At 41.9% G+C, this 15,824-nt stretch overlaps 1 protein-coding gene across 4 annotated transcripts in view; it reads left to right on the top strand.

The window, feature by feature from the left end:
* Window positions 1-15,824, top strand: part of LOC140202740 (uncharacterized) — a 201,366-nt gene that overhangs the window by 153,050 nt on the left and 32,492 nt on the right. For all 4 annotated transcript variants that reach the window (XM_072268004.1, XM_072268003.1, XM_072268002.1 and 1 more), the window contains 4 exons: window positions 4,142-4,306; window positions 7,125-7,368; window positions 9,597-9,676; window positions 12,033-12,168. In XM_072268004.1, the coding sequence (XP_072124105.1) occupies window positions 4,142-4,306; window positions 7,125-7,368; window positions 9,597-9,676; window positions 12,033-12,168 (625 nt within the window). The remainder of the gene's footprint in view (window positions 1-4,141; window positions 4,307-7,124; window positions 7,369-9,596; window positions 9,677-12,032; window positions 12,169-15,824) is intronic.

Genomic DNA, 15,824 nt, shown 5'->3' with positions numbered 1-15,824 from the left:
GTTTGGGAGTCCCAGTCAATACGTGGAAAAGTAAAATCACCAACTATCACAACCTTATATTTCTTGCAGCATTCTGCAGTCTCTCCACAAATTTGGATTTCTAAATCCTGCAGACTGTTTGGTGGTCTATAATATAATCCCAATAACGTAGTCATACCTTTCTTATTCCTCAGTTCTAGATGAGATCTCCAGTCTGTCCTGATTGAGTACTGCTATAACATTTTCCCCGACTAGTAATGCCACTCTTCCCCTTTAATCCCTCTCCTGCTCTATCACATCTAAAACAACGGAATCTCGTCAAATTGAGCTGCCAGTCCTGCCCTCCTGCAACCAAGGCTATGTCATAATTCCAGCTTCTGATCAATATCCTCAGCTCATCTGCCTTTCCTACAATACTCCTTGCATTGAAATATATACACCTCAGACCATGCTCAACTTTCTGTTTCCTGAATATGTATGTAGGCTTAACAACACCCTTTTCCACAATCACTCTATTATCTGCTCTGGCACTCTAGTTCCCATGCTCCTGTAACTCTAGTTTAAACACCCCACAGAGCACTAGTAAACCTTCCCACCACTGTTGCCCTCCAGTTCAGGTGCAACCAGTTCTGTACAGGTCCAACCTTCCCTGGAAAAGAGCTCAATAATCCAAAAATTCAAAAGCCCTCCCTAGCCACGTGTTAAACTTTATAATGTTCCTATTTCTGGCCTCACTAGCTCATGGCACGGGTAGCACTCCTGAGATCACAACCCTGGAGGTCCTGTCCTTTAACTTAGCACTTATCTCCTTGAACTCACTTTGTGGTACCTCGTCACCCCTCCTACCTGTGCCATCGGTACCAACATGGACAATGACCTCTGGTTGTTCACCTTCCCACTTAAGGATGCTGTGGATTTGATCTGAGATGTCCCTGACTCTGGCACCCGAGAGGCAACATGTTATCCAGGAATCTCATTCTTGTCCACAAAACCCCCTTTCTGTTCCCCTATTCAACAAATCCCCTATCACAACAGTTCAAGTCTTCACCCAATACCCTTCTGAGCCACAGAACCAGACTCAGTGCCAAAAACATGATTGCTGTGACGCTTCTGTGCTAGGTCATCATTGCCCCAACAGTATCCAAAATAGTATACCTGTTATTCAGGGGAATGGCCACAGGGATACTCTGCACTGGCTGCTACCCCTTTTACCCTTTCTGGTGGTCACCCAGTTAGCTGTGTCCTATACTTTGGTATCTCACTGCATGTCCTGTCTATCAATGCCTCCACCTCCTGAATGATACCAAATTCATTCAGTTTTGGCTCCAACTCCTTAACATGGTCTGTTAGGAGCTGCAGCTAAATGCCCTTCTTGCTGGTGAAGTTGTCAGGGGCACTGGAGATCTGCATACCTTCCCACATCCCACAAGATTCAACTATCCCGTCTGACATCCCCACTGCTCTAAATGTACAATAAGAAAGAAAGAATCAACAACAAAAAAAAATCTACCCATGTCCTATTCCTCTCCTTGCCAAAGCCTCAGCTCCCATCTCTAACACTGGCCCAATCACACAATGGCTGTTCCACTTAAACTAACTTATTTTTATTGGATTTTGCCAGTGCCTAATTATGTGCAATTCAATGTCTTCTCGGGAACTGTGGTACGCAAAACGTGCCAACTGCCCCCGTTCGCTTCTTTTAAACTCTCTTTCCCTCTATGCAATCAAATGACTCCTCAAGGATTGTGGCACACAAAACTTCTTTCAAATGCTTATTCTTTAAGCATTCATTAAAAAGGTCTTTTTCTGATCTCTTCCTAATGCATGTGAAACCCCGCTGGTTTCCTTGGTTGCGTACGTCTATGGAATGCATATCTCGGTCCCGCCAAACCCGCGAGATTGAGACAGCTCTCTCACCCTAAACCCTGGTTTGTGTGGATGCTGTGTAATTTGCTACCCCATTACAGCTCAGTGCCAAGACATAACAGACAACACACTGCATACGACTAAAGGAATTACAAAGCGTTTATTTATAAATCTTAACAACTAAAGGGTCAGTAAAGAAAAGAAAGAAAAAAAACAAAAAGGGCCCATTATAATTAGACAGTCAAATGTGCACAAGTTGGAGCTCAACTCTTCCAAAAGGCACACGTATTCACTGATGCTCAGTAGACCCCAGCACTTTACTCCAACGAATCACGGTCCCCCACCAGGTCAAATCCTATGACCGGTTCTCTCCAGTGTCTTCTCTCTTCATCTCCCGCCAAACAAAAAAAACTCAAGACCAACCTCAGTGTCCTTCACAAAATGTCACCCCCCCCCCAGTGTTCTCTCAAACCTTCTCCCAGTTCCACCATCCTAACTGAATGATAGATATTCCTCAGCATCCATTATCTTCAACAATAACCCTAACAGGCTGAAAGCAGAACAGACTGATCTTGCAGAGCTGTTAAAATGAAATACCTACAGCATAGCAGTAAAAATGTGAGCCAGGGTGTTATACATGCAGTTTAAATTCTGAGCCTTTTCCATGAACCTCTCTTCATCCTCACTTCACCTTATGACACTCTGTAATATCTGCCACTGTAATATCATTGTAAATATTTTCTCACATGATTACTCTCCTGTGAAGAACCTAAATAAATGTTAACACTCTCTTGACGTAATATAAATGAAGTAGTATTTTGTGGTATCACCAAGGTATGAGTGCAGTAAATTACAGTTTGCCTCTGCAGAGATGTATCAAGTTAGGTCACATGCACAAAAACAGTGAGGTACAGGTACAATGGAAAACTTGCTTACTACAGCATCACAGGCAATTAAGTCAATGTACTTGCATAGAACTGAGCGAGTGCACTATTGTTGAATGTGTAAAATGTTAGATCTCATTTACTTGCTCTCAATGAAATGAAAAATATCATGGAACATTTCCAGGAATGAACGGCTCTTCAGCTGTGGAGCTCTCCCTTAATCAAAACCACTAACATGGATATAGAACCTGTAGCAGATAGAACAAAACCTACTTCTGTATTCACTCTGTCCCACAGAATGGTGAATTATTGTGGGTAAAAGAACAGACACCGTCCACTTATCCTGAAGCAAAGGAAACACAGGAGCCTACAAATGCTGTAATCTGGGGCAAAAAACAAATTGCCGGAGGAAATCACCATTTCTGACATTTATCTACCTTTTCAGGATCTCTCTATCTCCATCAAAGTGCAAGGTTGTTGTTGCAGCAGCTGGTAAAATTTCATCTTCTCCCAAACATACTGGCACAACACTACACTGCCATCATAGAGAACATCCTGACATCAACCATTACTGTCTGCTTTGGTGCAGCACCCTCTCACAATAGACAAAAACTACAACAAACTGTCAAGTCAGCCGAAAACGTCACTGTCTGCAGTCTACCATCACTGCAGGGCTTGTATGTGTTCAGAACAAAGAAGCAGGCAGGAAAAGTCATCACAGACAATACCCACCCAGCAAAACGTCTTTTCCAAACGCTCCCTATTGGAAAACACTATATGGCTATTATAACAAAAACTTCACATTATCTTAATTTTTTCCCCTGGGCAGTTAATTTGATCATTCATTCTAGTTGGCCAATTCTACCCCTGCCCACCCCCCCCCCCATTACCCTATTATCTCAGTCACTCACTGCACTGTAGACACTTTAAGCCACTTTTTATAATGCTGTTTAACATATGCTGGAGTTTGTACACACTTTATTCACTTTATCTGTACTTTAACCTCCACGTTTATTTTTTATAAAATCCTTTATTCTTATACTGTAATTGTTGTATGTTGTTTTTTGTTGCAATTCACACCAACACACCATAGAAAATTACTAATGCATGTGAATGTATATGGTGTATAAAGTTGATCCTTAATCTCAGGCAACAAACTATACGGTGTTGTTCACTGGTAAAGAGAAGTGACACTTGCTGATATAACCCAGCCACATTTGTTGGTACTGATATAAACACACTGTTACTCAGACTACACTTCTTCACAGCCCGTCTCCTCTGTGTCCTGTCTAGTTTCTCCATTTTCTGCCACATCTGCACATAAGATGAAGCCTTCCATTCCAGATTGACAAAGACAGCATTGTCGTGTTCTTTATATAATGCCATTTTTGTAATTTTTTTTCTATTTCTAGCAACGAAAATAAAGCCACGATTACTGATCAGTGAAGATTTCTCAATAAGGGTATCGAGCATCTTCTTGAAACTTCCGGAGTGCGGAGTATTCAATGCAGCTGCGAAACAGCTGAATGCCACATACGGGCGCCTCTCCATCTATATTGTTGTTGCCACGGAAAAGGGTGTGCTCTTATCGGTTCCATCTATTAGAATTTTAAATCATGTTTGGGCTTCTCACAAGACACTGTTTTTGAGACTAACGGCCATGAACTCACTCAGACAGTGATCACTCTGCATGCACTCTTTCCAACTCAGCGCCAACAATTCCCACAGCCAACAAGGAGCCAAATGCTAATGGACCATAACAGCCCTTTGTGGCTCTACACATCTACACATTGTACACATTGTCATTAATGACTGCCAGGTTTCTTCAGAGGCCTGCGTCATACCTTTCCTTGTTCTCAGTCCTTTATGTCTTAGGATTGTCCAATGATCAACACAGCAGAAATTGTACTGAGTATTATATCAGGGGGTGGGAGGGGGGGGGGAAGCATAGACAGGAGAATGTATAGTCTTCTTCACAGGGTTATGGAATCAGGAACCAGAGGGCATAGGTTTAATGTGAGAGGGGAGAGAGTCATTAGGGACAACTTTTCCACCCAAAGGGTGGTCCATATTTAGCAAGAGCTACTAGAGGAAGTGGTTGAGGCAGGTACATACATTAACAATATTTAAGATGCTTGGATGAGCACATGGACAGGAGAGATTTGGAGGGACATGCACCAAACACAGGCAAATGAGACTAGCTAAGATGGGGATCTTCACTGGCATGGACCATTTGGGCTGTATGACTCTGTGGTTGCACAGTCAGACTGAGAACAAGGTAGGAACAAAATTGCTTCAGGTTTATTGTGTGCACACCAAGAAGTTATGACTTTGAAAGAGTTCCTGAAAATGGACATAGATAAAGGCCACTAGAACCATTTGATTGGAATGTGATTGATTTAATTAACAGTGTTTTGATGCTTTACATATTATCTTGTTCATTCCAGAATCTCAGGGATCTCACTGCTTGGCATATGATCTAAAATTCCATTACTACATACATTCTGTAAACTTAAATTAACATAAATCAACATTAACATAGATTAGATATAGTTCTCGTATGTTCTACTCTCGTAACTCCTCCAGTCTAATGTAGTGCAGGACATTTCCTGACTAAAGTCCTCCTTTATCAGAGGTGAATGAAATGAACGATTGCCCATTTAAGAATAACTTTCTCATTGAGAAGTTTGGTCACAAATATCAGGGGAGGGAGATAGTTGAGGAACAGAGAAGCCAGTCCTCATTTTGAAGTTTATTTTGGTTTCCAACAAGATCAGAGGATGATATTCTCCAGAATGACACCCTCCACCTGAAATTAAAATGATGTGCTCTATCATCCATTAAAATAGTATTGTACAGTATATCGTCAATAGAACATCCATTGTTAGATAATATTGTGTCCTCCACTACCTCAACCACAATCAGTTGCCAAGATTCCTTCCCTCCCTCCACAACTCCAAGGTAATGTGATCCAGTGTTCTTCGTCATACAGCAGACAAGCATTCATTGTCTGTGCATTCCTAGACTCACCTTGACTCTGCAGTCTATTGAGCAATGTGAATGAAGCCCAAAGGTTTTCCCTCCATCATTCTGGGCAACTGTTTTATCCATAAATTGATCTTTGTTACTAACAACTAGATTGAGACAGTGCAAAGTTTGAGCTTTTCAAGAATTGATCTTTCCCCTCCCCACACCACCCATCATTTCCGGTTGGTCTATCAGTAATACACTGGGTAGGATTCTTGTCTTCAACTCTGTATTACTAAGTCAAGTCAAGATTATTCTCTTGGGCACAAATACCACGAGGCACAGTACAATGAAAAACTTGCAGCAGCATAATAAAGTTTACAATCAGAATCAAGTTCATTTTCACTGATGTATGCCATGACAATTGTTGCTTTGCAGCAGCAGCACAACTCAAAGCATAAAACTTGACCTAAGTTACAAAATATAAATAATAGTGGAAAAGAGGAGTAATGAGTTAATGTTCATTGGTTCGTGGTTGGTTCAAAAATTTGGTGCCAAGAGAAAGAAGCTGTTCTTAAAATGTTATATAAGACCATAAGGTATAGGAGCAGAATTAGGCCATGTGGCCCATCGAGTCTGTTCTGCCATTTCATCATGGGTGATCCAATTTTCCTCACAGCATCAGTTTCCTGCCTTCCCCCCATATCCCTTCATGCCCTGACCAATCAAGAATCTATCAACATCTACCTTAAATATATGTAAAAACTTGGCCTCCACAGCTGCCTGTGACAAAGAATTCCACAGATTCACCACCCTCTGGCTAAAGAAATTCCTCCTCAGCTCCATTCTAAAAGGACACCCCCTCTATTCTGAGGTTGTGTCCTCTAGTCTTAGACTCTCCCAACATAGGAAACATCTTCTCCACATCCACTCTATCAAGGACTTTCACCATTCAATTGTTTTCAATATGGTCACTACCTCATTCTTCTGAATTCCAGTGAATATAGGGCCAGAGCCATCAAATGCTCTTCGTATGAGAAGCTGTTCAATCCTGGAATTATTTTTGTGAAACTCTTTCGAACCCTCTCCAGTTTCAGCACATCCTTTCTAAGATAAGGGGCCCAAAGCTGCTCACAATACTCCAAGTGAGGTCTCACCAGTGCTTTATAAAGCTTCAACATTACATCCTTGCTTTTATGTTCTAGTCCTCTTGACTATATGTACCATTTATGTGCCACTTCCATCGTCCCTCTTTCTTCCTCCCACTAATTTTTGTTTTCCCTGTTTATCCCTCTTTATTTCTCCTGTTACTTCACTTAGTAGAATTCTACAAAGTTTTATTGCGAGATGAACTTGCCTTACTAAGCCATTCATTGTTAACCTGGACTCTGTTTAGTAACCCACGTCTTTGGTAAATCCCTTTTCTAGTTGCCTCTGAGAATTTTACCCTTCTGTCTCTGGACGCACTTGGCGGGCTCTACTACTATTACACTGGCACGGAAGGACAACACCCATACATCGCACAGCGACACTTTTCTGTCTATGACTGCAATGAGGAAGAGCATCAACAACGTAAAAAGGCCACCTCATACTACGTGATTGGCTCCAGTGTTACCTGTAACTCAACTGAAATCATTTGTGACAGACTACTGCAGTCTAACACAAGCTACAGGTGAGCTGTACTCTGACCAAGTGGGGAATAGAAAGGGGGAAGGAAGAGGAAAAACGGGAAAAAAAGAAAAAAGAAATTACTGGAAAGAGAAATTGATGTTCATGCCATCAGGTTGGAGGCTCTCCAGATGGAACATAAGATTTTTCTTCTCCACCCTGAGTGGCCTCATCATGGCAAAAGTGGGGACCACAGACCAACATGTTGGAATGGGCTTGGGAATAGAAATTAAAATTGTTGAACATCTAGGAAATTCCACTTATGACGATAGAGCGGAGGTGCTCAATAAAGCAGTCCCCCAATTTATGTCAGGTCTCACCAATGTAGAGGAGGCCGCATCAAGAGCACTAGATACCATAGATGACCACAACAAATTCACAGGTGAAGTGTTGCCTCAGCTGGAAGGACTGTTTGGGGCCCTGAATGGAGGTGAGGGAGAAGGTGGATCATCAGGCGTAACATTTCTGCTGCTTGCAGGGATGTGTGCCAGGAGGGAGATTAGTGGGACAGAACGAATGGACAAGGGAATCACGGAGGGAACAATCCTTGCAGAAAGTGGAGAGTGGGGTGGAGGTAAAGGTGGGTTTGGTAATAGGGTCCCAAGGAAGTCTCAAAGAATGATGTGTTGGATGCAAAGGCTCATGGACCGGTAGTTGAGGACAAGAGGAACTCTATCCCAGTTAAGGTGGCAGGAAGATGGGGTGAGTATGGATATCTAAGAAATGGAGGAGATGCAGGTGACTGCAGCATCAATGGTGGAGAAGGGGAAACACTTCTTTGAAGAAGGAGGACATTTCTGATGTCCTGGAAAGAAAAGCCTCATCCTGGGGACAGTTGCAGTGGAGATGAAAGAAATTAGAAAATAGAATAGCATTTTAACTGGAGAGCATGGGAATCTATTCAGCCCACCTGGTCATACTTAACTTTTGAGCCTGACATTAAATATCTGCAGGCAAATCTACTTTGAATGGTGTGGTAATTTGTACGGTATTAGTTTCAGCTGGAGTTAATAGGAGGGGGGTGGGCACAGTTATTTTGATCCTTGTTCAATCTAGGCCAATTAAAATAACCTAAATATGTACAGATTCATTTCAGCAAATTCTCAGTTCTGATGAAGGATCTTCAGCTTGAAATGTTAACTGTCTTGCTGCCTGACCTGCTGAGTTTTACCAGCATTTTCTGTTTTTATATCAGATCAGTTGACTCAGTGTACACCACAGATGGGACATGAACTCCTATGTATGTATAAGTAAGCAAGGATTTAGACGTGTCACTTTTTTCACAAAATAAACGGCATTTTCAGCAAATGAATTACTACTTAACTATAGTCACTGTTGTAATATTAAAAGACCAGAACGATATATCCTTACAAGCAGCAGCAAATAATCAATCTTCTAATAATCTTCGTTAAGAGATGACTATTGGTCATAAGAACCTCGTGCTCAGTTTTATTTCTAATAGTAAATTACGTACATCCTTCAGAAAGGGTCCCATCCAAAAACTAGCGCCACTACCAAGGCAGCAGTCCTTCTGCCACCTTGGGTAAGTTTCAGAGTAATGGAACTCACAAGCTTTAGTCCTGCGATAAGACAGTTCCTGGCAATATGATTTATTTTGCAAGAAGGTAGCAGTTTAGGGAAGATGTGATGGAGAAAGAGTGAAGTGCAATTTAGATTCAATTATTGGTCTCCGTGCATTAGTTAAGACATGTGGTGCTTATCACTGGCTGAGATTATTAGCCAATGTATTAACTGCTGCCATTTTTATTCTATGGCTTCAACCTCTGACAAATTCAATCAGGGTTATTCCAGCCATGTAGAGCAGAAGAACCTTAGTTTGATTCTGATTCTGTGATGGCTGTATCTGATCTCAGTGGTGCACCAGTTCAGATGGTGATATTGATCTCATTGTCTTGGAAAAGGAAGGCTGTCCAGAAAATGACTTCCCACTCATAAGCCAGCTAGCAGCGTCGGAAAGTGCACCAGTCTGAAATGAAAAGGTATTCAAGTGTAGCATCACCTCCAGCACTCAGTTTTCTGGTTCCAACTTAAAGAGTATGTGAACTCCTCATGGAACCATCCTCAAGCCAACAGCTTATGAAGAGACAAAGTCATAGGAAAGAATAAAGACTGGCCTGGTTAACAGAAACTCCCCTATGAAAACTTTATCCTGCTACAGTTTTGGCTGAGATTTTGAGAAATTGATCTAACTTGCATCTTTGATCCCTACAGAATCAAGTACATTCTGGCTGATCAACATAAAGGAGAGATCATGAGCAGTGACTGGTCAGATACGTTCAGGACCAAGACAGGTACATGCCAAATGGAAACAAAGAAAGCAAGTCTCCAAAGCTGTCAGGGGAAAGATTTAAAAGGGGCCTGAGGGACAACTTCTTCACACAGAGGGTGGTGCATATATGGAATGAGCTGCGATGTGAAGTGTTTGAGGCAGGTACAATAATGAGACATTTGGATAAGTACATGGATTTAGAGGGATATGGGTCAATTGCGGGCAAGTAGGACTAGCCTGGTGTGCACCATGATGGCATGGATGAGGTGGGTCAAAAGGCCTGTTATCATGCTCTGGAAATGAGTGGCAGAAAAAGCCTTGCATTGTCACCTTACTGAGCATATGAATCATAGTCGAGGGTGAATGGGTTTTCTATATAGCTGAGGTACTGCATTTGTGAATGAATATATTGGCACAAAGGCTGTTGAAACTGAACACTGTTTATCCCTGCCTCCAATGCAATGGTGCTGGAAGTTACATTTGGACAACAGTGGTTCTGAAAGGGATTTGCATTTGACAAGCACATCACGACTGCTTACATTTGGAAGGAGCAGCAAAAACTTCAGCTGATTGAAATGATTATGGTCTTTGCTCATCGGAGGAGCTCTGTTTGGTTTCCTGTAGATTAGAAAGAGAATGTCGACAGGAAATGGGTCAAAGCTTTTAGGGGAAAATGAAGGATATAATCACAAGCAAATTTGACAAAAGACATTCAAAGCAAATTATGATCTTGTGCATTTAAAAAAAATCATCTCCAAAAGAAGGAATAGGAAGAAAGAGAAAGAAGAAAATACTGGAGATACTTGTCAGATCAGGTAGCATCTGTGCAGAAAGGAAGTAAGTTAATAATGGGAGTCAATTACCTTCCATCGGAAATGAGGAATATTTAGAAATAACACTTGTTTTAAGTTACAGTGCTGGGGGAAATGTGGAGAGAGTCTGTGAGAAGGTGGAGACCAAAAGAGTTTCTGATGGAAATGGTGGTGTTGGCAGCTGAGAGAGGGTCATGTGTGGCTTATTAATCACCGTCCTTCTATCAGGAGTTATCAACAGAAGGTGGTGAATGGCACTTTACATCTCCACCAAACAGATCTGCTACTGATGATGAATCTTCACTGTAGTTCTCAGCCAATAATGCCTCCAGCTATATTAATCAAGTTCCCTTGCTCTGGATCCCTCTGTTCTACTCGCCCTCCCCCTCCTCTACAACTTACAACACTTATTTTATAACCTTCCCTTATTTAAGTGAAAGGTCATTCACCTGAAACTTGAATTCTGTCCCTCTTGGCAAGGATGAGTGTTTCCATAATTTTCTGTTTTCATTTTATTTCATATTTCCAATATCTAGTTTTTATAAATTTTCAGTGGTGCAGAAGGCATTGTGTGCTTCACACTCCACCTTGTTATACCGAGTGACAGAATATAAGATTTTTCTCATGTGCTTCAGCCACAATTTGACTCCATCTGTGAGAAGATGGCATAAAGGTCATGTGAGAGGCTCAGAAAAGTCAGAGAGCAGTGTAACCCAGCAGCAGTTTCCACCAGTGGTCCTGCTAGTCAGAGGATATTCATGCTTAGTCATGAATGGAATTAAAACATATGACATAAGACATTGGAGCAGAATTAGGCCATTTGTCCCATCGAGTCTACTCCACTAATTCATCATGGCTGATCTATTTCCCTCTTAACCCCATTCTCCTGCTTTCTCCCCATAATCTTTCATGCCCTGACTGATAAAGAGCCTATCAACCTCCACTTTAAATACACCCAGTGACCTGGCCTCCACTGCCACCCGTGGTAACAATTACCACCCTCTGACTTGAATATTATTCAGTTAGCATCTAACACTATAATGGAAGGAAGATAATTAATCAAGTGGATAAAGATGGTTGGGACTGAGGAACGCCTGAAGTAATATTTTGAAATTGGTATTAGTGTCCTCCCACAACTACAGCCATCTTCCTTTGTGCTGGGTATGCTTCCACTCACTGGGATGGTTTCTTTTTAAAGCCATTAACTTTAATTATTCAACAGCTCCTTTACATCACATGCAATCAAATGCTGCCTTGATATCAAAGCAATCATTCTCATCTCAACTTTAGAATTCAGATCTTTCATCTGCACTTGGACCCAGACACTGACAAGGTCTAGAGCCAAGTGTTCCTGGTGAAAACCCAGTCTATTGTGAGTGGCACTGCTGCCGATAGTTTCCATCACTTTGCTGATTCCCAAGCACAGACTGATTTTTGAGAGTAATTACCCAGATTGGATTTGTTCAGATTTTTTGGGAGCTGGAGGTTCCTGGACAATTTTACATTGTCAATAGATGCTAGAGTTGTTCTGGCTCTTGTGCCTGACCATGATGTTTTGTCTCACAGCAGCTACTCCTTACCAAGTACTGGAAGACGACTGGCGGCGGTCCGCAGGGATGATCGTCATCACAGTCATATCATTGTGTCTCCTCTGCTTCCTACTCCTTTGCCTTCTCCTTATGTGCTGCTACAGAAAGAAAAGGTTTGTGGAGAGGAACTTAAATCAAGCCAATTGCCTCACCACCCACAGGAGCACATCTCTGTTCCAGGCACAGGGGAGTGATGATGGGAGCACTATTTATGGCAGTGCAACAAGCATCTGTCCATTGACTTCTCTTGGCTCTACACAAGGTCTCATTGAAAGGCACCTATGTCTCTGGCCTTGCTCTTTAAGGTATATCGAGGCCTAGATAGAGTGGACATAGAGGATGTGGGAGTCTAGGACCAGAAGGACAGCCTCAGAATATTAGTATGTCCATTTAGAATATAGATGAGAAGGGATTTCTTTAGCCAGAGGGTAATGAATCCCATTACCACCGATGACTGTGGAGGCCAAGTCATTGTGTATGTTTAAAACGGAGATTGATGGGCTCATGATTGATAAGGATTTCAAAGGTTACAGCGAAGAGGGCAGGAGATGGGTTTGAGAGAGAAAATAAATTATGATTGAAAGATGGAGGAGACTCAATGGGCCAAAGGGCCTAATTCTGCTCCTATGCCTTACAGTTAAGAGAAAGAAGGAAGCATGTATCAGGTGTAGGTGGCACAGATCAAATGAGGTACCCGAGGAATATGAGAAATGCAAGAGAACACTTAAGAGAAAAATCTGGAGGGCTAAAAGAAGACAGCAGGTTGCTCTGGCAAACAAGGTGAAAGAGAATTCCCAGGGTTTCTACAGGTATATTATGGACTAAAGGAGAGCCTGGGACAGAATTGGTCCTCTTGAAGATCAGCATGGTCATCTATACATGGAGCCAAAAGTGATGGAGGAGATCTTAAATTAATTTTTTGCAACTGTATTTACTTGTGAGAGAGAATCAAGGTCTATAGAACTGAGGCAAAAGGGTCATGGGCTGTATCTGGATTACAAAAAAGGGTAATGAACCATATCTGGATTACAAAAGAGAGGTTAAGACAAGTTAGGTTGGATAAATCCCCAGGGCCTGACAAGGTGTCCCCTCGGACCTTGAGGGGCTAATGCAGAAATTGCAGGGACCCTGGCAGAGATATTAAATCATCCTTAGCTACAGGTGAGGTGCTGGAGGACTGGAGGGTAGCAAATGTTGTTCCATTGTTCAAAACAGGCTTTAAGAATAAAATGGGAAATTACAAGCGAGTGAGCCTTACATCAGTTGTGGTTAAATTATTTGAAGGTATTCTAAGGGACAGGACATGATTATTTAGATAAATCAACATGGCCTTACGTGTGATAGGTCATGTCTAACCAACCTTGTAGATTATTTTGAGGAGGTTACAAAGAAGGTTGATGAAGGAAAGGTGGTGGGTGTTGTGTACCTTGATTTTAGCAAGGCCTTTGAGAAAGTTCCTTCTGGGAGGTTTGACTAGAATTTTAAGTCACTTGGCATTCAGGATGAATTATGAAGAAAGCAGGGCAACACCTAAACTTCCTTAGGAGTTTGCGGATTCAGCATGATATTTAAAACTTTGACAAACTACTATAGATATGTAATGGAGAGTAATTGACTGGCTCTATCATGGTCTGGTATTGAAACACCCATACCCTTTCATGGAAAATCCTACAGAAAGTAGTAGACACAGCCCAGTCCATCACAGGTAAAGTGCTCCCCACAAATGATCACATCTACATGAAACGTTGTCACAGGAAAGTAGCATATGGTGACATACGTATATGTACTTAGGTAATAAATTTACTTTGAACTGTGAAGTATTCAATTGAACTCAAAATAGACTTAGCTGCATAAGCCAGAGAGTGGTAGTAGTGGTTGTGTCTCTTACTGGAGGCCTGTGACTAGTGATGTGCCGCAAGGATTATTGTTGTTTATCACCTTTATTAACAATTTAGGTGGTAATGTAGTCAACTGGATCAGCAAATTTTCAAATGAAACTAAGAATGGGCACATAATGAACAGCGAGGAAAGCTACAAAGCTTGCAGTGGGATCTGGACCAGCTGGGAAAATGGGAGGAAAAGTGGCAGATGGAATTTAATGCAGACAAGTGTGAGGTGTTGCACACTGGGGGGGGGGGGGCACAAACCAGAGTAGGACTTACATAATAGGACACTGAAGCATGCAGTAGAACAAAAGGATCTGGGAATAGAGATCCAAGATTCCTTGAATGTGATACTAGCGGTAGAGAGGGCCATAAAGAGAGCTTTTGGCATGTTGGCCTTCATAAATCACAGCAGTAAATACAGGAGTTGGAATGTTATGTTGAAGTTATATATAACATTGGTGAGGCCATATTTGGATTGTTGTGTGCAGTCCTGATCACCTAACTATAGGAAGGTTGTTAATAAAATTGAAAGAATGTAAAGAAAATGTACATTCTTTAAGAACCTAAGTTATAGGAAAGTTTGAATTGGTTAGGAATTTATTCCCTGGAGCATAGAAGAATAGGGGGAGATCTTATAAGGGTATACAAAATCACGAGCAGTAATAATTGGTTTAGGGTGAAAGGTGAAATGTTTAAGGGAAACCTGAGGGGGAACTTTGTCACTCAGAGGTTGTGTGAGTGTGGAGTGAGCAGCCATTGGAGTGGTAGATGTGGATTCAATTGTAACTTTCAAGAGAAGTTTGGATAGGTATGTGGATGAGACGGCTACCAAGAGCTTTGGTTCGGGTGCAGTTAGATGTGACTAGGCAGAATAACAGGTCATCACAGAGTGGATGGGCCAAATGGCCTGTTTCTGTGCTGTAGTGCCCCATACTGGCTGCACTGTGTACCAGGAGTAATGTAGGAAAGTAGAAACTTCACTCACTTAATGGTAACATCTTAGAATACACAATCTACAGTGGAATTAGATTTTCGGGGTTGGGGACAATGAACAGTAAATCCTTGGGAAAGTAGGAATTTGCATGGGTGATACCATAACTGGAGACAATTGGATGCCTGGCTGTGCCATCCCAATAGTGTGCAGTTACAATACGTACCCCTTTATGTCCAGCCTCATGGGCGGTCTGAGGGGACTGAATCTGGCTGGCACTCTGATAAACTCCATACCACTCAATCACAGGCATATGGCAGGCTAGAGAGAGAGGATAGGGCTTGTGATGTGACAGCCAGCCCTTCTGCAATTGGCTGATGACATTTAAAGCTGGGTTCTTTCCAAGTAGTTGACAGGGATGAGGGGGAGAATTTTTCAATAAGGGTGGAAGTAGGCCTCAGTCCTATCCTGGAAAATGTCACTAAGGGGCCGCACTTTAAAATATAACCTGGCGCCTTCTTAGATTACATACATTTCTCCCCCCACACCTCCAGTCATTTGGATGATCCGAGCATGAAATGGGATGAGGTGTTCTTCTTTAGAAATGCAAGACTGAGTGGTAACCTAATGGAGGACTTTAATAACAGTGATAGTGCTTCAAGGGTTGCAAATACATTATGGTGGAGAGCTAGTGCAGGTCGAAAAGAATTTTATGAGAACGATGATTAATTTATGAAGATCAGACCAGAAGGGAAGATTTTACATGGAAACAATGAAAATGAAGGGGAGGCAAAAGAACAATTCAAGTGTATTTCTAGGACTAAATAATAAAAGATTGCTCCCACTGGTCTGAAGAACACAAACATAAGGAGATAGGAGTAAAGGGTATATAGATGGAGGAGGCAACATCAGCCTAAGGACCAAACGTCCACCTCCTGAGCAACATTTCCAC

Source organism: Mobula birostris, chromosome 9, assembly GCF_030028105.1.
Source record: "Mobula birostris isolate sMobBir1 chromosome 9, sMobBir1.hap1, whole genome shotgun sequence".
Classification (NCBI taxonomy): Eukaryota; Metazoa; Chordata; class Chondrichthyes; order Myliobatiformes; family Myliobatidae; genus Mobula; species Mobula birostris.
The sequence above is the reverse complement of the archived record's forward strand: the minus strand, read 5'-3'. Positions and strand labels throughout refer to the sequence as shown.